The sequence below is a fragment of the Leptonychotes weddellii genome, chromosome 4 (assembly GCF_054177405.1).
Source record: "Leptonychotes weddellii isolate Sample4059 chromosome 4, ASM5417740v2, whole genome shotgun sequence".
In the NCBI taxonomy this organism is placed as follows: domain Eukaryota; kingdom Metazoa; phylum Chordata; class Mammalia; order Carnivora; family Phocidae; genus Leptonychotes; species Leptonychotes weddellii.
Window position 1 is genome coordinate 7593435 of NC_138372.1, and position 23902 is coordinate 7617336.

General features: G+C 45.1%; 1 protein-coding gene across 5 annotated transcripts in view; it reads right to left on the reverse strand.

Moving 5' to 3' along the window:
• The window catches only part of MTOR (mechanistic target of rapamycin kinase), a 124254-nt gene that overhangs the window by 87566 nt on the left and 12786 nt on the right, over positions 1 to 23902 (reverse strand). For all 5 annotated transcript variants that reach the window (XM_081816867.1, XM_031030392.2, XM_081816868.1 and 2 more), the window contains 13 exons: positions 21919 to 22194; positions 21725 to 21833; positions 18382 to 18568; positions 17283 to 17411; positions 16323 to 16567; positions 15049 to 15264; positions 14488 to 14693; positions 11815 to 11937; positions 11116 to 11205; positions 10900 to 10992; positions 9861 to 9995; positions 9494 to 9623; positions 7676 to 7926 (listed from right to left, as the gene is read on the reverse strand). In XM_081816867.1, coding sequence (XP_081672993.1) covers positions 7676 to 7926; positions 9494 to 9623; positions 9861 to 9995; positions 10900 to 10992; positions 11116 to 11205; positions 11815 to 11937; positions 14488 to 14693; positions 15049 to 15264; positions 16323 to 16567; positions 17283 to 17411; positions 18382 to 18568; positions 21725 to 21833; positions 21919 to 22194 — 2190 coding nt within the window. The remainder of the gene's footprint in view (positions 1 to 7675; positions 7927 to 9493; positions 9624 to 9860; positions 9996 to 10899; positions 10993 to 11115; positions 11206 to 11814; positions 11938 to 14487; positions 14694 to 15048; positions 15265 to 16322; positions 16568 to 17282; positions 17412 to 18381; positions 18569 to 21724; positions 21834 to 21918; positions 22195 to 23902) is intronic.

The window sequence follows — 23902 nt, forward strand, 5'->3', positions numbered from 1 at the left end:
CCCCTGCTGTCATTTCACAGTAGGTGTAATAGGGAAGCCCGGTGGTACTAAGCCATCTGAAGGAGCCACAGACCAGATGCCCACAGCAAGTGCCTCCCTCACAGTAAGGAGCCCAGCAGCGCCCTCTATTTCTTCTCCCTTAAATTCTTCCATAAGCTTTTCTTCTCTTTTCTTCCCCCTGAGACATTAGTATATTAAAAGAATATATCATTTTGTTCTTGAAAACATGGTGGGTTAGATACTCCTACTATGAAAACCCTAAAGATAAACAATAACAAATACTGTTATTGCGTCATCGGAACCAAAACCTTTTACAGAAAGCCAGACCTTCAGAGGGCTATGTATTAAGAGAAATGGTGACCCCCAACTTCCCCCAAATCTGTCCACTGGCAAAAGGAGACAAAGACATTTGTCAGTCTTGCTGTGGAGTCTAGGTAGGAAAAAGTCTCTCCCAAGAGCTTGTAATCTCAGGTCAATCTCATATTGAGTTTAGGGGGTTATTTTGACTATCTGTGTGGACTGAGAAACTCTTAAGCCAAGAAATTAACTTAAAGTTCTCCTGGGTCACATGGTAGAAGCAAACACAAATCCTCTTCAGACAGATGCAACTTGAGAGCAGATTTTCTAGTACTGCTCCAGGAAATGCCCAGCTGCATAGGATACATGATCTAAAAGTATAAGACACTAAAGATAGACCACTGCCAGTGTGACTCAGTAGAAACAATAAAGAGCAGGATCAGACCCATCACAGATTTTATATATATATTGGAATTATTGGATAAAAGATATAAAATCGGTTTAAAATGCTTAAAGGAATAAATGTGAAATTTTAAAAAATGAACAAAGAACAGGATACCACCCAAAAATACTAAGCATATTTGAAAGAACCTACCAAAACTTTAGATACTAAAAAAATGTGGTTGAAACTAAAAACTCAAGGACAGGTCAAAAAGACACAGCTGAGGAATTAGTGAACAGAAAAGGGATGTGAAGAAATATCCAGAATGGATCTCCAAGAGATAAAGTTGAAAAATACGGACAAGAAACTAACAGACACTAAGGACAGAGTGAGCTCTACATGTGAATCAAATTCTGGAAGGAAAAAACAGAGGGGTGGAATCCTCATATTCAGGAAGTCCACAAATTTCAAACAGGATGTGAGAAAGAAATCCGTACCTAGATACACAATAGTGGAGCTTCGGGGCAACAAACACAATGAGAAGATCTGAAATAGCCACTGAGAAAAGTGAGGTGAAGTGAAAAGGAATCGTGATTTCTCAACAACAAAAGAAATCAGAATGCGTGGGATCATATCTACAGTTGCAGGAGAACCCAGAATTGTATCCTCAGCTAAATAAAGATTTAAAAAGAGGGTGAAATAGAAGGATAATGATCCTGGAGGAAGCGCCGAGGTGGGAGACAGAACACGGAGAATCGAGACGGCAAGTATGTCTGCATAAAACAGTGATGATGTTTAGCTTGAGGGCAGAAAAAAAAAGTGATACTACATAAGAGGGAAGGAGATAGTCTGAGCAGTCACTCTAAGTTTTGTATGTTATTCAGGAGAAAGATGGAGATATGGATTAATTTTTTAAATTAGGTATTAAAGTTAGGTATGTGAGGCAAAATCTAAGGGTGAGAAGGATGAAATGAATCCATCCTTCATCCTGTACAGGGGAATATATTCCAAAGAGCTCAAAGATCTGAGTGGAAAAAATCAGGGGGTGGCTGGCTGGCTCAGTCAGAGGACCGTGTGTGTGACTCTTGATCTTGGGGTCGTGAGTTCGAGCCCCACATAGAGATTACAAAAAAAACAAACAAACAACAAATTAAAAAAAAATGTGAAAAGCAAGGCCAATCAAGTACAAAAAAAAAGTAAAAATGATGTACATACAAGGCTTTTTGTTACAGGATTATTTTAAGTATCAAAAGAATGGAAAAGACGCAAACGTTCACCCACAAGGACGGGTTCAACAGCTGTGGACCGTGCACGCAGCGGGGCACCATCACCTCACAGGGGTGCACGCAGCCTTGGTGCTGCAGCGGCAGGACCCCCACGACGTGCCACCGTGACAGTGAAAAGAAGCAGGCGCACAACAGAGTTTCCATTATGTTCTCTTCTGTGGTAGGAAGGCGGGGGAATATGGATTTCCTCACATTTTCAAAAACAAACAGCAAAGGGGCGCCTGGGTGGCTCAGTTGGTTAAGCGACTGCCTTCGGCTCAGGTCATGATCCTGGAGTCCCTGGATCGAGTCCCGCATCGGGCTCCCTGCTCGGCAGGGAGTCTGCTTCATCCTCTGACCCTATCCCCTCTCAGGTGTTCTCTCTCTCTCATTCTCTCTCTCTCTCAAATAAATAAAAATAAAATCTTTAAAAAAAAAAACAAACAAACAGCAAAAACAAATTGAAAAATGATCAAATAGTTACCTTAGGGGGGAAGTGTGGTAGGCAAAATAATGGTAAGCCAAAGATGTCTGTGCCCTAATCCCTAGATCCCACGAATAAATGACCCTGCACGACAACGGGGACTTCTGAAGATGTGATTAAGGTTCGGGACTTTGATGTGTGGAGATTCTTCCTTAAAAGCAGAGAACCTTGGCTGGCAGTGGGCAGAGAGAAGGATCTGGCAGCAAAAGAAGGGTCAGAGAGACGCAATGTTGCTGACTCTGAAGGCAGAAAAAGAGGGCCAAGGAATGTGGGCAGCCGTAGAAGTCAGAAACAAGGGAGATGGACTGTCCCCTAGAGCCTCCAGAAAGGAACGTGCCTCAACAGCACCCTAATTTTGGTTCAGCATGACCTCTGTCAGACTTATGACCTACGGAGCTGTAACATGATAAATCAGTGCTGTTTGAAATCATGATGTTGGTGGGGAATTTGTTATAGCAGCAATAGGAAACGCTATAGGAAGAAACAGGGTAATACGGACGGGGAGAGAAGCTAGACTTCACTGAACATATTTTATAGTTTCGGCTCTGGAACTGTGTTAATGTCTTACATAATTAGAATAAAACTCAAATTAGGAAAACCTCAAAGAAATTTCTAAAAACTGAAAATAAACAGAAACATTTAATTATAAATCAAGTTGGTTGCAAAATCACTCAAAGATGAATTTCAAGCAACTTTAAACACAGTATTTTGGTGTTTATCCCCGAAAGGACACAGCCTAAGAACGAGAAAAAAAAAAATCATAAAAAACCTTGAATTGCATTCAGTAACCTTACCGTTATTACTAATACTGGTCATTTACCATTTATATGTATACAAGATACATGCAAGAATGTATTCTGCAAGATAAAGCACGTAATTGTAGAAATGTCAGAACCAAGTAACGAGTTTTTCAGTGTGAGAAACAAGTATAAAATCAAAGTAAAAGCTCTTAAATCTTAAATTTGCATTGGAAAATCTGTATTACTTCATGACTTGTGTTTTCTCTTTCTAAAAATTACTTATTTCTATTTCCGTTCACTGAAATGGCCAAGAAACAACGATATGCCAATAGCAATGAGCACCCCAGCACACCAACTGCAGTCTCTAAGTACCATTTCTCACTTAAAGAAACCATAACTCCTGGAAGTGGCCATGCCCAGGCTTGAGTGAAATGTAGTTGATAAGCTCAGAATAGCTTTTTTTTTGCCAGAAAGCAAAAAAACAATCAAAGACTAAGACCATTGGCCAATGTAAAAAGAACACAACAGCCAGGCTGATTAGGATAATTAGATCATGAGAAAGAACAGTGCCTTCAATGAATAAAAATACTATATATAGCTCCATGAGTTGATAATGATACTCCAAAAACAGCAGGGGTTGTGGGGTAGTGCCTGAGTCACCTTTGAGAAGTTGCAAGGGACTTGATTCATTACTCTGAAAAACTGATAAATAAAAGTAAAGAATCATGCATTTATTCTTCCCTCCCTGTATGAACTATACTTCAAATTAACTGAATGAATAGTTGCCAACATAAAGTTCTTTATAGATGATCACTAACTAATAAATTTAGGAATAATATAATTAGAAAATCACAGCTTTCCAGTTGCTAACTAAATAATCATTCTAGAAAACAATCTTCAATGAACACTAAAATGATTAGGAGAAAGGCTGACAGGGAACAAAGGATCACAGTACGTGAGCCCACTGATTAACCTTAACATCACTAGAAATTGGGATGACTTAGAAAAGATTTGCTTACTAACTGTTGTTAGTATTTGAAGTATTTAGTACCGCCTATGAAGTATGTCTTGCCAAAAGAAGGAAGCTGAATTTAATCGACTCTAAATCTAATCAGTTTACAAGAATTTAAGATATCTTGAAGATACAATCAGCCAAATCCAGAATGGGAAATTCTATAGGACAAATGACCTTTCTTCCACAAATAAATGGCATGAAAAAAAAAGTGGGGGAAAAAGGAGAACAGATAGAAAGATAATTAGATATATCACATATCCCCCCAAATATATAAAACAGAACTGACTAAACTGTGAGAAATTAATAAATCCACCACTGTAAGGGGAGATTATCTCACTTCTCTCAGTAATAGATGAAGCAAACAAAAAATTAATAAAAATACAAAAAATTTGAACACAGTAAGTATTAAGTTCAAATCTAATGACATACATGGAACTTTGCACATAACATCAGCAAATACCCGCTATTCCCAAGCACAGAGGAAACATCAAAATGGATCAAGCATTCGACTATTAAGGCAGTTTCAGCAAACATCAAAGAATCATAAACCCAATGCAATTAAGTTAGAAACAGATATCCAAAAAAGAAATTTGAAACCCCATAAATCTGCAAATTAAAATATCCACTTCTAAATAACTCAATGGTGAAAACAGAAATCATAGGAAACATTAAAAACACTTATCTCTAAGCAATAATGACACTAAATTATTATTCAGCTATGAAGAAGGAATGAACTACTGATCCATGATGAACCCCAAAAGTATTATTATGTTAAATGAAACAAGCTAGACACAAAAAAACCACATATGGTTCTAACTCTATGAAATGTCCTGAAAAGGCAAATCTATAGGCATAAAGTAAATAAAATGAATAATTTCTTAGGGATGCCTGGGTGGCTCAGTTGGTTAAGCATCTGCTTTCGGCTCAGGTCATGATCCTGGGGTTGTGGGATCGAGCACCACGTTGGGTTCCCGGCTCGGTGGGGAGCCTGCTTCTCCCTCTCCCTCTGCCCCTGCTCATGCTTGCTCTCCCTCTCAAATAAATAAATAAAATCTTTTTAAAAAATGAATAATTTCTTAGAAAAATGTGACCAAAACTGTTTTAAGAAGAAACAGAAAAACTAAACGCATCTTGGAACCTGTAGTTAAAAAAAAAAAAAAAAAAAAAAAAAAAAAAAAAAAATATATATATATATATATATTCAGGCCAATTCTACTCAGGATTAGTAGATGTAAAAAACTGATATTAAGGGGTGGCTGGGTGGCTCAGTCGTTAAGCGTCTGCCTTCGGCTCAGGTCATGATCCCGGGGTCCTGGGATCAAGCCCCGCATCGGGCTCCCTGCTCCACAGGAGGCCTGCTTCTCCCTCTCCCACCCCCTCTCCCACCCTGCTTGTGTTCCCTCTCTCGCTATCTCTCTGTCAAATAAATAAATAAAATCTTTAAAAAAAAAAAAAACTGATATTAAGGGGCGCCTGGGTGGCTCAGTCAGTTAAACGGCTGCCTTCAGCGCAGGTCATGATCCCAGGGTCCTGGGATCGAGCCCCGCATTGGGCTCCCTGCTTTGCGGGGAGCCTACTTCTCCCTCCCCCTCTGCTGCTGCTCCCCCTGCCTGTGCTCGCTCTCTGTCATATAAATAAATAAAAATCTTAAAAAAAACCCAAACTGATATTAAATATTAGATATAATGTCAATGTATCAAAAAATACATCATAACCAAAATGGTTTTAAAATAAGAATTCAAAAACATTTCAACATTAGAACATGTATCAGTGCGGGGCGCTTGGGTGGCTCAGTTGGTTAGGCGACTGCCTTCAGCTCAGGTCATGATCCCAGGGTCCTGGGATCGAGCCCCGCATCAGGCTCCCTGCTCAGCAGGGAGCCTGCTTCTCCCTCTCTCTGCCTGCCACTCTGCCTACTTGTGTTCTCTCTGTCAAATAAATAAATAAAATCTTAAAAAAAAAGAACATATATTAATGTAATTCAACATATTAACATACTGAAAGAGAAAAAAACATATGATAATCACACCAGACAAATAAAAGGCATTTGATAAATCTAATACCCATTCATGATAAAAACTAGCAAATTAAGACCATAAGGGAACATTTATAACCCTTAAAAAGCTACCTGCCAAAAACCTACAGCAAACATTATACTTAGTGGGTAATTCTTAACAGCAGTCCCACTGAAATCAGGAAAAAGATTAAAGATCTCCAGTTTCACAGAGTCTAACCAACATTGTAGTGCAGGTCGTAGAAATGCAAATGAGGAAAAGTAGTAACTGGTTTACAGATTAAAACAAAAAACTAGAACTTTCTCTTTTTGCAGACTATATGATTATCTACAGTGAAAAGCTAGGGAAATTTAGTTATTAGAATTAGTAAGAATTCAATGAGGTTGAGTACATAAACTGCACTTCTGTACTCCAGGCACAAAATTAGAAAATATACTTTCTAAAAAGATATTATTTACTCTAAACGTACACCAAATTGAATATATAATCACAGAGGAAAAAACTGATTAAAAAATTAATTCAAGGGGCACCTGGATGGCTCAGTCGGTTGAACGTCCAACTCTTGATTTCGGCTCAGGTCATGATCGCAAAGTCCTGAGATCAAGCACCAAGTCAGGGCTCCATGCTCAGCGGGGCTCTGCTTGAGATTCTCTCTCTCTCTCTCTCTGCCCCTTCCCCTGCTCATCCACACACATGCTTTCTCTCTCTCTCTCAAATAAATAAATCTTAAAAAAAAAAGCGACCCCTTGAGCTTTACTGAGATTTGCGGCCAGTCGTGGCCTAGGTAAATAATCACAGAACCACTCTGCAAGTTGTGTAGTTTAGAGAAAGAAAAGAGAGCAAAAGGGAGAAACAGGGAGGGAAAGGGGGAAATTTCTACCTTACAGGAAAGGGCCAGCTGTTAAAAGGAGAAGAAATGGTAGAACTAGAAAGTCCTTACTTTGCAACCAGTGTGATGACAGATTCAGGCAAGGATCATCCACAGCTGCTCAGTCATTGCGTCGAAGATAGGGAACAGGACTGTCGCAGTCTCAAAGGATCACCCCCAGATTACTTAATGACTCAAGAAAAAGGCATCTTACAATGGAGAGCTCTGACAGAGACCAATTTAACTGCGTGCTCAAACTCAGGATCAACACTAATGGGAGAAGCTGACTTTACGAGATCCGGTAAGAGGTATGCAATGTCACCTCTGTAATATCCTCACTAAAAATGATGGACTTGATGGACTTCAATCTAATCACGAGGAAGCAACAAGTTCACACAGTGGGACATTCTACTGGACAACTGCACTGAACTCTAGGTATACCCCCGCCCCCCAAAACACACACTCATCATTTAGCCATTCTGAGGGGATAACCCAGGAAACTAAACCTGTACCCTCAGGGCTTAGGAGTTAGGGGGAGGGGACGTACTTGGCCCAACAGCCAACAGGGGGCATTGGTAGGAAGTGGGGCTCAGGAGCTTAGCTACTTACTTCCCGGATGGCCCCGTCGCAGACCCGAATGACATTGAGGAATGTGGGCATGACCTGCGGCAGGAACTGCACACACTTGAGGCCCAGGGACTTGAAGATGAAGGTGATGGCCTGGACAACCATGGTGTGATGGTGCGAGAGGGACTGGTCCCGGAAGATCCGCATCAGTGCCACCATGGACACAGCGGGGTAGAACTCATCCAGGGGCAGGTTGCCCATGTTGACCAGCATCTCGCTGGTGCTGTAGTCGGCTAGGACAAAACGATGGCAACAATCACGAGCTATACGTGCCATGACTCTGACTCGGAGCAGAACCTGGCTAACAACAAACAGCCAGACAGTCATTCAGCATTCATGGGGAATACAGGCTATGTTAGGAACCCATGAACAGGCTCTCACCATGAAGAATTCAAGAGCTTTTGGCTGTTCTATTACCCCGACCACAAAAGCCTAAAACGGTACATGATGGGTTTTCTTTAAATTGCTATGTTTAACTTCGCTTCTTATCACTACAGTTGACAACTTTGTAGTTGAAACCATCAATAAAAATAATTATTTCCCCAAATGAAAGTAAAGGGAATCAAATTAGGCTAACATCTGTCCAACAGCTGCTCGGTCCCCCTAGGGACGTCAGATGAGGGAGCAGCAAATGCTAGCTGACCTAACAGCGAGGCTCTCAAAGACTGGGTAAGGGGAGGGTGAGTGGTGCACTGAAGAGGCCAAGAACTAGACCAGCCGAGAGACTGGACTGGCGCCGCCGAGCAAGGACGAAACCTGCAGGGACTGGGCTCAGACTCTGGGTCCGAAAGGTAACGTCAGAGCTATGCTTCTCTACTATACAGAAGAACTAGAAGCAATAGGATTCCATCCGTAGAGTTTAGAAACAAATTATTTTGAGGAGAAGACTCCATAGCTCAGGGGTTAGAGCACTGGTCTTATAGAAACAAATTATTTGGGAAAATAACATTTTGCTGCAATGGTTGGGAGAGCCACTGCTGAACTTTTCATTCTTTCGTAAATAAGCCCGCCCTCATGAACAATGGGTTAAGTCTAGAAAAACCTGCCGTAGCCCCATACCCTACCCAATCTCTCACGCTACTTGTCAAAAGGCAGAGTGGCTCCAAGGCCAGAACAGCTGATGAAAAAAGAGCCCTGGATTCTGACTGCTACCAGTTTCTCTATGCCCCTGAGCCTGGCCTCAGGGTTTCCCTAGCAATTAAAACTGGGAGAATAGGGCGCCTGGGTGGCTCAGTTGGTTAAGTGACTGCCTTCAGCTCAGGTCATGATCCTGGAGTCCCGGGATCGAGTCCCGCAAGGGGCTCCCTGCTTGGCAGGGAGTCTGCTTCTCCCTCTGACCCTCCTCCCTCTCATGCTCTCTGTCTCTCATTCTCTCTCTCTCAAATAAATAAATAAAATCTTAAAAAAAAAAAAAACAACTGGGAGAATAAATTCTACCCTCTTCCTCCTTGGGTGTCATGAGAATAGAAAACATCAAAGAACCACTAACAAAGAATCAGAGATGAACAGAAGTGATGAAGTGATAATTCACATCTCTCTCATCAGCACCAAAAAGTGGGTACAGACTTGGCCTACTGACCCTTGACAAAGAATCTGGACAGATGTAAGGACTCTGGACACCCTGGGAAGCAGCATCCCTATTGTGATGCAAGAGGAAACTTGACTTTCCATTCAGAAGTCATGAAGTGAGCCAATATGCTGTAATTTGTTATCCAGCCCAAGGCTCTTTCTAAACACAGCTAGCAAGGGGCTTTGTGAAGTAGGAACTTGGCGAGTCTCTCATGGTTCCCCTCAACTTACAGGAATCCTGACTTGACTTGGATTCAGACAGGCTGACAGCAGAAGCGTCGCGGGACTGGTCAATCATGCCAATGTTTACTTTGTGCTTGTAGGGATCCAGGGCCCCCAAAAGCCCTAACACACGGATAGCCTGGGTGGGAAAGGGGAGGGGAAAAAGAAAACATTCATCACAACATCTGATGACAACAGATTTGATGACTAGTTCTCTCACGTTCCATGACACCCAGTTCATACCTGAATGACCAGCTAGAAGAACAAAACGGAGGACAGGACATCTAATCAACACTCCGTCAGAGCATGTTAATGCCACAATCTCTCTCCAGTCTTCCAGCAGTCTTTAAAGAACCAAGTTTGCCATGTTCCCTACCTCTCTCCGTGTACCCTGGTTCTGCTCAGTCTTCAGAAAATTCAGAAGGACCTCAAGCAAAGTGGGGTACTTCCTGTAGGGCTCCACCACATAGCCAGTGCTGGCCACCAACTGTCCCAGGGTCCACAGAGCCACCTGGACAAACAACAGATCATGCGGTTTGTTGAGCCAGTAAGAGAGAAGAGAAAGCATGGTTTGTACTGTTTAATGATTGCAATGAAGCATTAGAGGCTTTTCTAAGAAAAGAAGTTTCCAGGAGAGGCACTAACCATTTACAGAAATCCTTGAGAGTCTGGGTGTAAAAACAAGGCCACAAACCAATGCAACAATGACTGGATAAAAAGATAAAAGAAGGGTGCCTGGGTGGCTCAGTTGTTAAGCGTCTGCTCTCGGCTCAGGTCATGATCCCAGGGTCCTGGGATCGAACCCCGCATCGGGCTCCCTGCTCAGCGGGAAGCCTGCTTCTCTCTCTCCCACTCCCCCTGCTTGTGTTCCTTCTCTCGCTGTGTCTCTCTCTGTCAAATAAATAAAATCTTAAAAAAAAATAAAAAATAAAAGAAGAGCCCCACCATTCTCAAAGGAAATACACAGTCCTTCCATATCCTTAGTGATTAACAGGAGAAATCCGACTTAAAAGGAAATTAAGATTGTTCTTAATTTTGGTCTAGTCACCTAATGACTTTGGTGACCAAACAAAATGAAGCCAGGGCTGGGGGAGGGTGTGCTGAAGCTCTACTTGCCTCCACAGCCACAGGCTTAGGCTTTCTCTTTCCCTCTAGGGGCTGGGGTTCTGATAGATAATCTGGATTTTCTTTTATCTAGAGGAAAGGCCACTTGGCCAGCCCTGATGATTACTGAAAGTGACTCCAGGTCAGGATGACAGCTAATTCTGGCTCCAGATCTTTCTTCATTTTACTCAACAGATACTTCTGAGTACTTACTATGTGCCAAGCTCTGGGTTAACTAAGTGACGAAGAAAGGCAAGGGCCCTGACCTCCCAGGGGCCTGTTCTGCTCAGTCTGGGAGGAGTAGTACTCACCTGCCTTTTGGCCAACAGAGAGGAGTCCTGGAGCATGTCCATGATGATAATAAAGAGTTCATCCACCCATTTCCTCATTTCTAGGCCACTAACCTACAAAATGAAAAAGAGGGTGGTAGGTAAGATTAGAGATTATGGCATTACAAAGTATTTTGATTTCCTCAGAGACTAAACAGTATTCTTTCCATCCTATGGAAAATGCAGTTGTCCCCTTACCTGAGCCAATTCTCCTATTGTAGCCAAGACATTATTGATCACACCTGGGTTTGGGTCAGGGTCTGGATCTTTCAGTTTCAAAATTAAAGCCTATGAAAAGAAGGTATGGTAAAAATGAATGCAGAACAGAATCTACTAGAAACCTTTCTTTTACGTAAGTAAAATTCACCCGAGAGACCATTTCAATCCTAGATAAAACTTCTAGGCTTTGTGAATCCAGAATTTCTCCAGAATGTGGATTCTAAAACTTTTCTCCATACTGAGCCCAGTTAGATATATGAGAAAGCTGAGAAACACCATGATTTAAAAATGTTTCCCATGCCTTCTCAAATGGTATCTGATCATTTGCCACATTCACATAAGTTTTCAAAGATTTCACAAGCCTCTAACATACTCAGATTTTAAAGCGAATTTTTTTCATTTTGAGGGAACTATTTTATGTCACTATCTACCTACTTCTCCTTTCCAAGCACATTTGATGATGTGCTTGAAGCTTGTATCTTATCCCTTATAAAAAGAGAGCCCTTTCCTGCAATTGGTGAGATTTTTGCTATTCTTTCTGAGAATGCTTGATGTGGCCCTTGACCGCGAGCCTGGAGCCGAAGAAATTATCTACTGAAACACTCCCACTGTCTCAAAGAAGCGGACATAAGATGACCCGGAGAGAAAGTGTCAGTGTCTCTAGCTTCTGTGAGCTACCTTCAAAATGGGCTCCATGTAGGGACGGATGAGCCGTGGGGCATTAGAGACCAGGTGCCCCAGCATGCGGGCACTCTGCTCTTTGATTCTTCCAATGCCGCTGTGCTCCAGCTCCGTCAGAATCTGCAGGGAAGAAAGGTCCGTATGGTAGAGGAAGTTCTAGAGAGGAACAGTGTATCAAAGGGGAAACGTGGCAGGGAACCAGAGGAAGGAACCAGAACTGCCTGCGGATCAAGTAGCTGCTGGATCCTCCACAAAGGCCAACAGTCAGGGACACAGCAGTGGTGGGAAGAAAGACTGCTGGAAACCAGCCCCAGTCCCCACAGTGCCCCAGCCCCCACGGTCCCTCAGCTGTCCCCAAGCACAACTTTAACAGTACGGCACAGGCCCAGGGGGCTGGGAATACCAACAGGGACAGCGAGAGCAGGGGCGTGCAGAAATGAGGAACGAGGGAAGGGCTCTCTTCGAGAAAAATCTTTGTCTGGACAGCAAATCACTAAGGGGGCCTATAAATAATGACAAAGAATCAAAGAACAGTCAGAACAGCTATGCTGTTGAAAGAAATATTAATACTCAGTAGTGGTTTCAGGGACATCTAGATAAACCCAAACAGTGAGGGATTCTATCAACAGAATCCCCTCGGACCTCGATGAACAGAAATAACATGTTTGTTCTGACATCCTTAAAACACCAGTAAATCAGCACGTTCTACTCATCGTGACACAGATATAAACAACTTAATATAGACAGACTTCTGGTGAGCTGAAGTTGCCAGAAGGAAATCTCTGAACCGTGAGAAAAGTGCATGTTAACTCAGCTACCCAGAGGAGGAATCTACAACTTAATAATATATTTTGTCTTAGGTTATTGATTTAATAACCCTGACTTTCTGGATCCCCCCAGCAGCCTGTTTTCCCCCGTCACAGCAGACACCAGCGAGAGTGGACAGAGAGGGATGCTGAGAACAGACCCACGTGAGCCAGGAGATGGCTGGCAGGCAGGGAACAGATGCCCGAGAGGAGAGTGCCAATCTCTGGAGCACCAATGGCCAAATCAAAGATCCCCAAATTCACTTCCAGAGCCAGCGAGCATCGCTGCGTCCTCAGAACAATACCCAACACCCCCTCTGATGATCAAGAGGCATGAGGAAAAGGCCAAAGCACATTTAGGTAATGTCCCTTACCAAGAAGTGCAAATGTGTGATTCAACTTGTGAAGGTCTGTATCCACATTTGAAAACAAGAAAAATTAAAAATTTGGGGGTTTCAAGGGCTAAGCTCAGTACATGGTAAATTCATTCAATGGTACTTCACATTCTCCAGTATCAGGAAAAATGAGATGGCCTGATAGCCCGGCAGCTTATTGTAACCTTCTAGCAGACACAGGCCATGCCTGGCTTGTTCGCTAATGTTTCCAGCACCCAGCAGGACCTGGAACCTGGAAGATGTCCAAAACATCTATTGACTGAATGAACACACTGATATTCTCGTTAGGAGATATTTCTATATCAAGCTTCTTTAAGCAGGATTTGGGCTGGCAGGCTCAACAATGATTTGTTTTCCTTCCCAAAACCTTAGGTATTTTAAAAAAAGACTTAAAAGGATAGGCACTCCTATCACAGGCCAGCAGTTGAAGAAGTAAACCATTAGGCTACAAACAGAAGTGCCAACATAATATAATCCTCTAATTTGTTGACTGATGATATTACAGTCACTTTAGTTATGATTGTGAACACACGACATTTCTCTAGGATGAAAGTTACGTATGTTAATGATATTTCTGTGTTTACGTTCTTTATGTGGGTGGGTCAGGAAGCAGAGCGGGAGGGAGGGACAGGGTGGGGTCGGGGGACAGGAAAGGACTGGGTGAGGCACACTGAGACCCAGAAGAGGTGGGTGGAAAGATCTCGAGGCAGGAAGGACCAGACCATGCACCACTCGCAAGGAGGCCAGACAACTTATGTGGGTAGGTGGAGACAAAAACTGGGCAGCTAGATTTTAGCAGGAATTGAAAATCCTGGGGCGCCTGGCTGGCTCAGTCAGTGGAGCATGCAACTCTTGATCTCAGGATTGTGAGTTTGAGCCCCACATTCAGCGTGGAGCCTACTTAAAAAAAAAAAAAAAGTCCTAGTAGATGGAACAGCAAGGCCAATCTGAAGCTCCCTTTGATTCTAGTCCAGTAGCTTAGCTTGGCATCTGACATTATTTAAGAACGAAAGCCAGGGAGCACAGACCAGGGGCAATGACCATGAGAAGCAATGTTGGAACCATTCTCATCCTTGGCCTCTGTGCCTGACCTGGCATCAGCAAGAGCAGGAGAGCGGAAGGACAGAGAGGTGCTGGGAAAACTGACACCATCTGCAGCAGACTGAGTGGAGAGGGCCAAGAAGTGGAATCTCTGGTGACTTGCCAGGAACAAGAGAAGAGCTGCAGAAGAGGTTAGCTTGGGATAAGAGGGCCCCTGGAGTCATACTGCCAAGAGGCTTACAAGGTGATCAGCATTGGAACTGCGACTGCAAAGCTGGGAAAACATGGACTCTTGGAGCCAAAGGTGGCTTTCACCAGGTATCTCCACCTTTCTCCCCCTTCCCGGTCCTCGTCTCTCTTTCCCCAAACCGCTCTCACAATGACAGTCCCTTTCCCATTGCCTCTAGGTCTGACTGTCACACCATTACCTGGATGAGCATCTTGCGCAAGAAAGGCATGACGAAGGCCGGGTTCATGCTACTGAGCCGGCCCACGGTGCAGATGGCCAGCTCCCGGATCTCAAACACCTGGTCGTTCAGGGCTACAAACAGGGCCTGTAAATTCTCTGCCTGGGCCAGATGTGCATCAAAGCGCTCATCCAGGGATGCCAAGACACAGTACCGGATGTCAGGGTCTGCAAGAGCAATTATGCCTTTGAACGCCTCTTCAATGCCATCACCCCTCTGGTCATTTCCCAGTTTCTGTCCCCACTGCCTCCGGCCTAGTAAGAGGATGCCACGTACCTTTCTCTCACCTCACTTGTCAAATCTTTTCTCTACTCATAGGAGCAAAGACAACAGAATTAAAGACAGATTCTTTTACACCAATAGGCTGGAGTAGCCAAGCCCAACGCTTTGGCAGAGACATCAGCTGGACATCAGCTGGCTGAGGCCGAAAGTCTCTAGAGAGGCCATGCAATGTAACTGGCTAATTCCAACTGCCCTGTGCACATAAACTTCCCTAGACTGCTTCTGTCTCATAAATCGTACCAGGATCTGTTATCCCAACCACGAGCAGTTTGCTGAGCACATCTGCCACCACTTGCACTGCGGTCTGGCTGACCACGTGAGCGTGGCCGCTGATGAGGTGGACGGAGGGTGTGAGCAGGCGGGAGCAGGTGCGGGCAGCTTCCATGCGGATCTCCTTGTGTTCGCTGTTTAGGAAATGATCTGCACAGTGGCGGACGAACTGGGTCAGAGAATGGCCTGGATACAAAGGCAGAGAGAAAACAAAATTAACACTGCTGCTCTGGATGGTAGATCTCCAATTAGCTAGCTGCATTTTTCATTTCATGGCTACGAATTCAATTTTCAACAAGATACTGACCCAGAACGCTTCTCTTAAAAAAGGTAACAAATGGGTTTCCGATCAGCAGAGAGGCAGAAGGGAGGCGGAGGAGCAGGGAGACACACAAAAAAGCATTCCAGCCACCCCCCTCATCCTAATCCTTTATTTCCTTCAAAGAATGAATAATTTTGTTTTATTCTGACTCAAACCTTTATATTCCCAGAGAGTAAAACAATTCCTGATCAAATTTACCTTGTCTGTTTTAGTTCCCAGATTTGAATACCAAAAGAAAGTCTGGTGTAGGCTGGGTTTAAATATAGCTACTTTCTACTCATTAGAAATACATTATCCTGGGTGTCAATCAGTGCAAGAGGAGGAGCTACAAGAGGGAAACCACAGATGGCTATAAGCATTCAGATGGCACATTGAGGCTTTTTGTACTTGTTTCCCTGCAGTCTTGATCATTGCCACTTACATGATTTTAAATTTCAAAAGTATCCATTTTTCTCTCCTGAAATAGATCTCCCTAGGGCACTGATGTGGGTTTATCTGCAGCTTAGAACTCCACGCTGAACTACACAGTACAGCGCTCTTGAAAATCACACTGCCATAGGAATGGAAATACCTAAAAGCCTCTGGCTTAAACATTTTAAAGCATTAAATACCATCTCAGCTTCATGGACGTGGGGGATGGGGGCTCCATCTCTGACTTTCTCATCTCCGAAGCATTAATTCCTTGGATCAATGCATAATTTCCCTGAACACCATCTGCCCCCAAACTCAGGATGGGACAAAGAAACAGAGAGGAGGAATTAACAATACATGCAAAGGGCCCAGGAGGCTGAGCTGCTACAGGATCAGCTAGCTGGTCTCCAGGATCCCCAGCCAAGACCCAGGACTTCTAGGTGCCCTCATTCCTTTCTTGGGGTTCCCAGCAACACTCACTGTCTTGGCAAGCGCGGCTGCAATTTCTTACCTTCAAACTCAAAGCTGCCAAGGGTTCGAAGGGCAAGAGTAATGCTGCCCACATCGCTGGCCTCAGGCAGGGCTGTGAGGCCAGGGGAAGCTAGCTGATGGGCCAGGCCCTTGGGCATGCCCGGGTGCCGGAGGGGTTTGTGCATCAGGACCAGGGACAGCATCTTCAGGAGCCCATCCTGGATGTCCTTCTTCAGCTGTGGAATCTGACGGCTCAGGTCGTAGAGCACAGCAGTGAGGGCAGGGCTGAGGGGAAGGAAACCAGGCACCTATGGTGCTGGACAAGACATTTGTCTGTTCTTGAGAAGAAACAGCCCTTCTTGTCCAGCAAGGGGATTTGGCCCATCACTGCTTGGTCTTTAAAGTAGAAAGGATACTATAAAATAGAAGAAATGTCCTGAACTCTCTTGGCCTGGTCAGAGATTTCAAAACAATCTATGAATTTCTGGTCTTTGCCAGAACTTGCTTAATGTAATTTAGCCACTGCTGAAGACCAAGTCTCAATAAACAATCTGGGAAGCAAACAAAGAGCATCATCCTTATTTTATAGCTAAAGAGAACTAAAGCCAGAAAAGCCAGGCAGTTTCCCAATGATAACATAAACAACAGCTACAAACATCAACCGAGCACTTCTTCTGTGCAAGGCCAGTGCCCAGAGTGCCTGTTTCATGAACTCTTTCACTTAACCCCCTTGACAACCTTGGACAACACGAGCTGCTATTGTGCCCGCTTTTCAGGTGAGAAAACTAAGGCTCAGAGAAGTTAAGTAACTGGTCAGGACCACACAGCTAACTAGAGATGGAACCAGGATGCGAAACCAGCCCGTGTGTTTAGCGTGAGCTCTCCTGCCTATCCAGTTTAACAAGCAAACACCCATGACCCGCTTTCAGCGCTGTCCCGATGCCGCCGGTCAAGGCTCTTACTACGCAAGATGGGAGCAGCTCAGGTTTCTGATACCCACCTCAGTCCCACTGCCAGCATGGGCTCCAGCAGCTCCTTGATATCCTGTTGGATGCCTGGCCCCATTGCCCGGGCCAGCATGCTGATGCAGGTGAACACTGTGGCATCCACCTGCATGGCCTTCTGTCTCCTGCAGGGGACCAAAAGAGTGGCTACTTCAGACACAACGACATCGTGTGATGCCCCACCTCAAAATCGCCTTGGGGCACAGAGGGCAGGTGATCCAGGCAGGGCCACAATTTGCTGGTGAGCAGGTTATCTACTGCACAATTCCAGGGGGCCCATCACACCGGACACACTGTAGATTTGAATTTACAACAATCCAGCAGATGGCAGTCAAGTATCTTGAGAAAGGGGCCCCTTTCTGAATTTGCACACAAGGCACAATATGGGTTAGCGCGGTGCTGGCCAAGGTACCTATTTAGGAAGCAAACTGAACAGTGTGTACATCAGGGACCAGGGGGTAGGGTGCATCCATCATATGGAAAGAAATTCTCCCCCACGATGAGAACGCTGGGCTTTAGAATGGGGAGGCTTATCCCTTCACCAGACCGATCCTTGCTACTAACACAAAGAAAGATCAAAACACAGCTTTAGTCAACACTGACCCCCGCCGAGCCTTAGAGGAGACACCCTGGCCTCTCCAGCTTGCGGGGTGAAGGTTTTTCTTGTATTTTATTCACTGGGGAGGTTTCAAGGGTGGAATAATGCACCCAACTTCAGTGACAAGGAAAAAGTGACCATTAGTTCTCTTCAGTTCCAGTCCAGAAGCTCTCTCTTTAGGCCTTACATCAAAAGACCTTTGAAAACCAGAGAAAAGAGCAAAACTAGGAGATTCCCAGTTAATAATAATATTGAAAACAGCACTGACATCTAACGTGTTCACAGGGTATTCAACCTCCCCAAATATTTATATCTGTATCACTTCATTTGAAAAAGGCTGGCACTCAACTGAGGAAGGGTTGTGCTTTGTATGATTTGCTACACCCTGGAGCTTAGTGATGTGGAGAATGGGCTTAAGCTCCATGGAAACTGGGATGGAGCATCCTTCTCCCCAGCCAAATGGGGGTGGAAGGTGAAATCACAATAGAGATGCTTACTTATGGGCAAAGTCCTTAGGGGGTAGGGCTGCACGGATGATGTCCAGCACACGAGGTAAATAGACCTTAAACTCAGATCTCACAGCCACAGAAAGCAGCCCCAGGGCTTGGAAGGCTGCTGTACGTTCCTTCTCCTTCTTGACACAGCTTAAGACATGGTTCATGGTGTCTTGGAGGTACTGGGTATCTGATCATAAGAAAGACAAAGCATATGGCTCAAGGTCAGGGTTGGTATATATATAAGGTCAGAGTTCCTATAAAACAGTTAAATTGGGGCGCCTGGGTGGCTCAGTCATTAAGCGTCTGCCTTCGGCTCAGGTCATGATCCCGGGGTCCTGGGATTGAACCCCGCATCGGGCTCCCTGCTTGGCGGGAAGCCTGCTTCTCCCTCTCCCACTCCCCCTGCTTGTGTTCCTGCTCTCGCTATCTCTCTCTCTCTGTCAAATAAATAAATAAAATCTTAAAAAAAAATAAAAAAATAAAACACTTAAATTTAAGAATAAATTAAGAGAGGGGAGTCTGGGAGGCTCAGTCGGTTAAGCATCTGCCTTCGGCTCAGGTCATGATCTCAGGGTCCTGTGATAGAGTCTCAAGCCAGGCTCCCTGCTCAGCGAGGAGTCTGCTTGTCCCTCTCCCTCTGTCCCTCCCCTTGCTTGTGCTCTCTCTCTCTCAAGTAAGTAAATCTTAAAAAAAAAAAAAAAAAAAGAAATTAAGAGAGCCTGTTGAAAAAAAGTAAAGAAGAATTTAGAGGATGTATTAACCAAAGTCTTATGCTTAATAATCACTCCTCAGATACATCTTTTGGAAATATTAGAAATATTAGATTTTTTTCCACTTTAATTAAAAAAAAAAATCTTAAAGGGTCTCCAAAAACAATAACATTGCATAATTGTCCCCATTAGTGCTATATTTTGAGGGAAAGACTACATGCTCTTGTTTAAGAAATATATGTTAAATCTTGCTTAAAAACAAAGAGATAATCATCTAAACTATTTTATATTATATTGAAATTTAAAGTGATTTTGAATACTGTTTGCAATAAACAGGCCACTCTATTCAGCTTAGGCCTGGAAATCACTTTGCTATTATCCAGAGATTTCTGTTATAGTTATATTTAATAGAACAACATTTAGTCTGTAATTTGGGAAGCCACAAGTGTATTTTCATTAAGTTTCCATCAGCCAATGTGAGCAGGTAGGCGATTCTTGGGCAATTTAAGTGAAAGTGTTATTACTCCTCCAAAGGCTGGAATTTCCTGATTTTTGTCTCTTCTATTTCTTCCCTTCCATCTTGCTGGCCTCAAGTCCACGCACCAGCAGAACATACACAGCAGCAGAGAAGGCAAGACCACACATCCAATAGAAAGTGAGGGGTGCTGAGGGCCTCCAGAAGCTCATTTAGGAGGCAGTGGAGTCCCAAACAGCATAGATGCCTCCCTGCATTTACTCTAATGAGAAAGGTCTTCTTTCATGGATCTCATGGTCAAAGCACTCTGGGGCTTGAAAACAGAAGACTAAGGTGATGTATGTAACCTTAAAATCAGAGCACATCCATGAGGAAAACGGGACTTCTGCACGGGGACAGCATTTCAGCAGGAAAGGAGCCTAAATCAAGAGGGTGACATCCTTTGCCCGATTTAGCACCCTAAGAGACTAGGAATTGTTAGAGGTTCCAGCCCAATCTTAGCATGTTTTTGATATGGCCAAAAATTACATCATTGGGAAGTTTGAGCAATGACTTCCAAGCTGCAAGATTTAAATTTAAAGGGGGCACTTTCCCCATGAGGCCACATGTATGGGGGCTGCCCAGGCTGAATTTCAATAACACATTTTAGTATATTATTTAATAAAACAATAAAAACCCACATCAAAAGAATACACCTAGGGGCCCTCTGAGCCTTGGTATCCTGCTCCTAGGCGGGCCTTTGAACTTACTGGGGTAACTGCTTCCACAATATGCCAGACTTTGATCAAATTCGGCCTAGTTATTACTTTCTTTTGAACCACAGACTTTCAAACCACAGTTATTTAAAGCTCTACGGAACAGGGGCATGTCTGATCATTAAAAAGGAGAACAGCTGCTGGGTACCAGGTAGGAAGAATGGAAAACTGAAAAAAATATGGGTGATTTTCATGATATCACCTTTTCTGGTTCATTGATTTTATGTGGCTAATTGTCTCGTCCTTACTCAACACATTCTCGTCTCACACACAGCACATTTAACGCCAACCATGCATTTTTCCCGTTTCGTCTGAACTGGGTGGTGTGAAATGAGTCTGTGTGCTAGGGAATGGCATCTGCAAGGGTCGGGCTGACCTTCTACTTCCACTCCTGGCTCTCACTTGCTCCTGAATGCTTATTAAGCACAGGCGATGTGCACCGCAGTGAGGTGCAAAAAGATGTTCGAGATGGGGTCTCTCCACTCAGCAAGTAGGGAGGTAAGATAAGGATATTAAGTATGAACAGGCAACTGGAGTATTATTACAATTTTTAACCTTGACCTTACTTCTAAAATGGATTTGAAGGAGGAAGAGGGGGCAGTAAAAGCAGAATAATGGTTTCTATCTACTGGGGCTTACTCTGCCATTTGGATGAGCTGTTCAGGCATTAATGCAGCTCATCTTGCAAGACAAGGACTGTTATTCTCCACAGACAAGTCAGGAAGTGGAGGCCTAGGAAGGTCAAATAACCTGTCTGAAAACCTGACAGTTAAGGACAGAAGCCAGATTCATCCCAGGTCGGATGCCAAAGCCTTCCCACAGCTGGATGCTCTGAAGGAAGGGGGAAGAAAGTACTCCCAGGAGGAGTCACCCAGGAAGGCCGTGGGGAAGCCAGCACCTGAGCTGGGGCCGCTCCAGGGGCCAGGGATTCTCACTGCCCAGTGCAAAGGGCAGGAATATGGGAACCCACAGTCTGTCATCCCTGAAACCTGCCTCTGAAACCTCCAGGCCCTCCTCCGTCTGAGCAGTGAGGCAGGTGGGTGACCAGGGGCCGAAGCAGGACGGACACTGCATCCTCCCTGCCCCAGAGAGGCTGCTGCAGAGTAGCTAAACCCAAACTGCCCTTCCTTTGGTCTCTTCAAAGCCTGTCACCAACTTGTTGTCTTCCATATATGCCAAGTTGCTTGGCTCCCGAACGGCCTCTCTGCCTGCACTCTGATTTTTCCTGTGACATCTGTAGCAACCCCGAATGAGGCCTGGCTGAAATCAGACAGGAGGCAAAGATGCCAGAGACGAGCCCCGAGGTTGGCGTCGCTTCAAACGAGAGGTAGACATGACTCTTGGGAATCACTTCTGTTTGATTTCAACAGGGAATGACACGACATGTCCGTGGACATCCTCACCTGTGAAGGCAGAAGGTCGAAACGCGGCCAGGCGGGGCAACAGATTAAGGATTGTCATCTGGATCAGCGAGTTCTTGCTATTCCTGCATTTCAGCACCCACTGGCACACCTGAAGGAGGAAGGCGCAGGGTTGGTGAGGGAGCGGGAGAGGGGGTATGGAGCTTGGGGAGGGGGGTGGGCCCCTCACCACTTACCTGATCAAATTTCTCCTCCATCAGGTCTCTGCAACACCGACTCTCCACCAGGGTGGACTTCGCTGGGCTGGGGGAAGCCCCGAACCCCATGAGGCCTTGGTGAGAGCTGTACCCCAGCAGTCCCACCAAGGCGTTGGACTGCGGGGGCTGGACAGCCTGGAAACTGGTGAAGGGGGTAATGTGGCGAGGTTTCGTGCTGAAGCCCATGAGGTCCTTGCAGTACTTGTCATGCACCAGCTGCTGCTGTGTGATTTCTTCCATTTCTTCTCTCAGGCGCTGCATGGGGGGGGTGGGGATCAGCTTAACTCCCAAGTGCCATTTGCCTAGCCACTGTGGGGTCTACAGAGCAACTCGTCTGCCCCACCCTGAAGGGGAACTATTTTCAAAGTGGGGGGTGCCCGCTCCTCATCTTCCTGGATTTCCCCAGAACCTTGCAGGAGGACTGGTTTTGTTCCAATTCAGGCAGAAGAGCACCACCTACCGAATGATGAAGCAGCAGCAGCAGGGGGCTGGCTGCGGAGGACCCCTCCCTTGGTTTGGGAAAGCTGAGTTGCAAATGGCTGTGACTCCAGACCTAAGGTTGTGGCCAGGAAGCCTCTGGCGAGGGTGACGGGCAGCCCCACGCCAGGGTCCTGGTGAGGCCAGGCTCCTCTCTTCAGAAACCCAGGCCGAAACAACTTGGGAAAGTAATTTTCTCGGGATCCGAGGAATTCCGTGGCTGGTGGGGACTAACCTGACGGGCTGAGAATTCACATCTATGTCCTATTCAAAGCGCTGCTTAGTAACAGTCCAAACAATTCATTTCTCAACTTCCATACTGTTCTCGACACAGATACTCTCACTTTTCAGAAATTTTCTGCACTATTCTTATCAAGGTCACCAAGGACTCTGATGCTGCTAATCGGATGGTCAATTACGTCTTCATTGTATCTGACTAATCTGCAGTGTTTGAGCCAACTTAATATTTCCTCCTCTTTGAAAACTCTTTCTTCCTTGGCTTCTTGGATCCTGAGCTTTCCTGGCCTTCCTCCCCTACCCGCACCAGCTGCCTCTTGGTCTCCCCTGGTTGCTCCTCATCTCCTGACCTTAGGTACCAGGCCCCACCTCTTCTCCAACGACACCAGTGCTCTGCTGGGGAACTAGTCACCCAGTCTCGGGACTTGAAGTCATGGCTATGTGCTGATGACTCCCAAATCTGTGTCTCTGCCCAGAACCCCCCAGAAAGACCCAGTTCTCTGCTCAGATACCCAACAGGTGTCTCAAACTTAACATTCACACGTCTGCACTCATCTAACATTCAGAAGCAAACTCCTGACCTTCTACCCCAAACCTGCTCCTTCCACCTCAGTCCTCCTGTCTCAGCAAATGCCGCCCTATCCTCCCAGTCTCACAGGCCAAAAACCTTGACTCCTCTCTCTCCCACTGACCCCCCAGGCCCAAATTCAGAATCCAGCCACTCGTTGGCCTGCACAGTTTCCACTAGGGTTCAAGCTGCAAAAGTTCTCTGCTAAGGTTGCTGCTGTTTCTTCCTAACTGGACTCCTGGCATCAGCCCGAGCCCTGCTGATAATCCACTCAACATGGCAGCCACAGCAATCCTTCTGAAACATGAGTCAAATGTCACTCTGTTGCTCAAAACCCACTAACAGCTTCCCACTTCACACACGCGGTCTGTACGGTGGCTCCTGGGACCCCACACAATGTGCCCCTTTCCTTATCCCAGGTATTCCTCTGACCCCATCTCCCGCCACCTCTCTCCTGTCACACAGCTCAGTCCCAATGGCAATCTGGTTCTCCTCCAAAGGCAGCAAGCTCCCGCCTTGAGGCCTTCGTGCCTGCAGAACCTGCTGTCTGGAATGCTCTGTCCAGGTCTTTATTTGTATGGCTCTTTCTTACCTCCTTCACGACTATGCTCAAATGTTACATTTTAAAATGTAATCCTTGATCCACGCTAGCACCTCCTGGTCCCTTTCCCTGCCCTACTT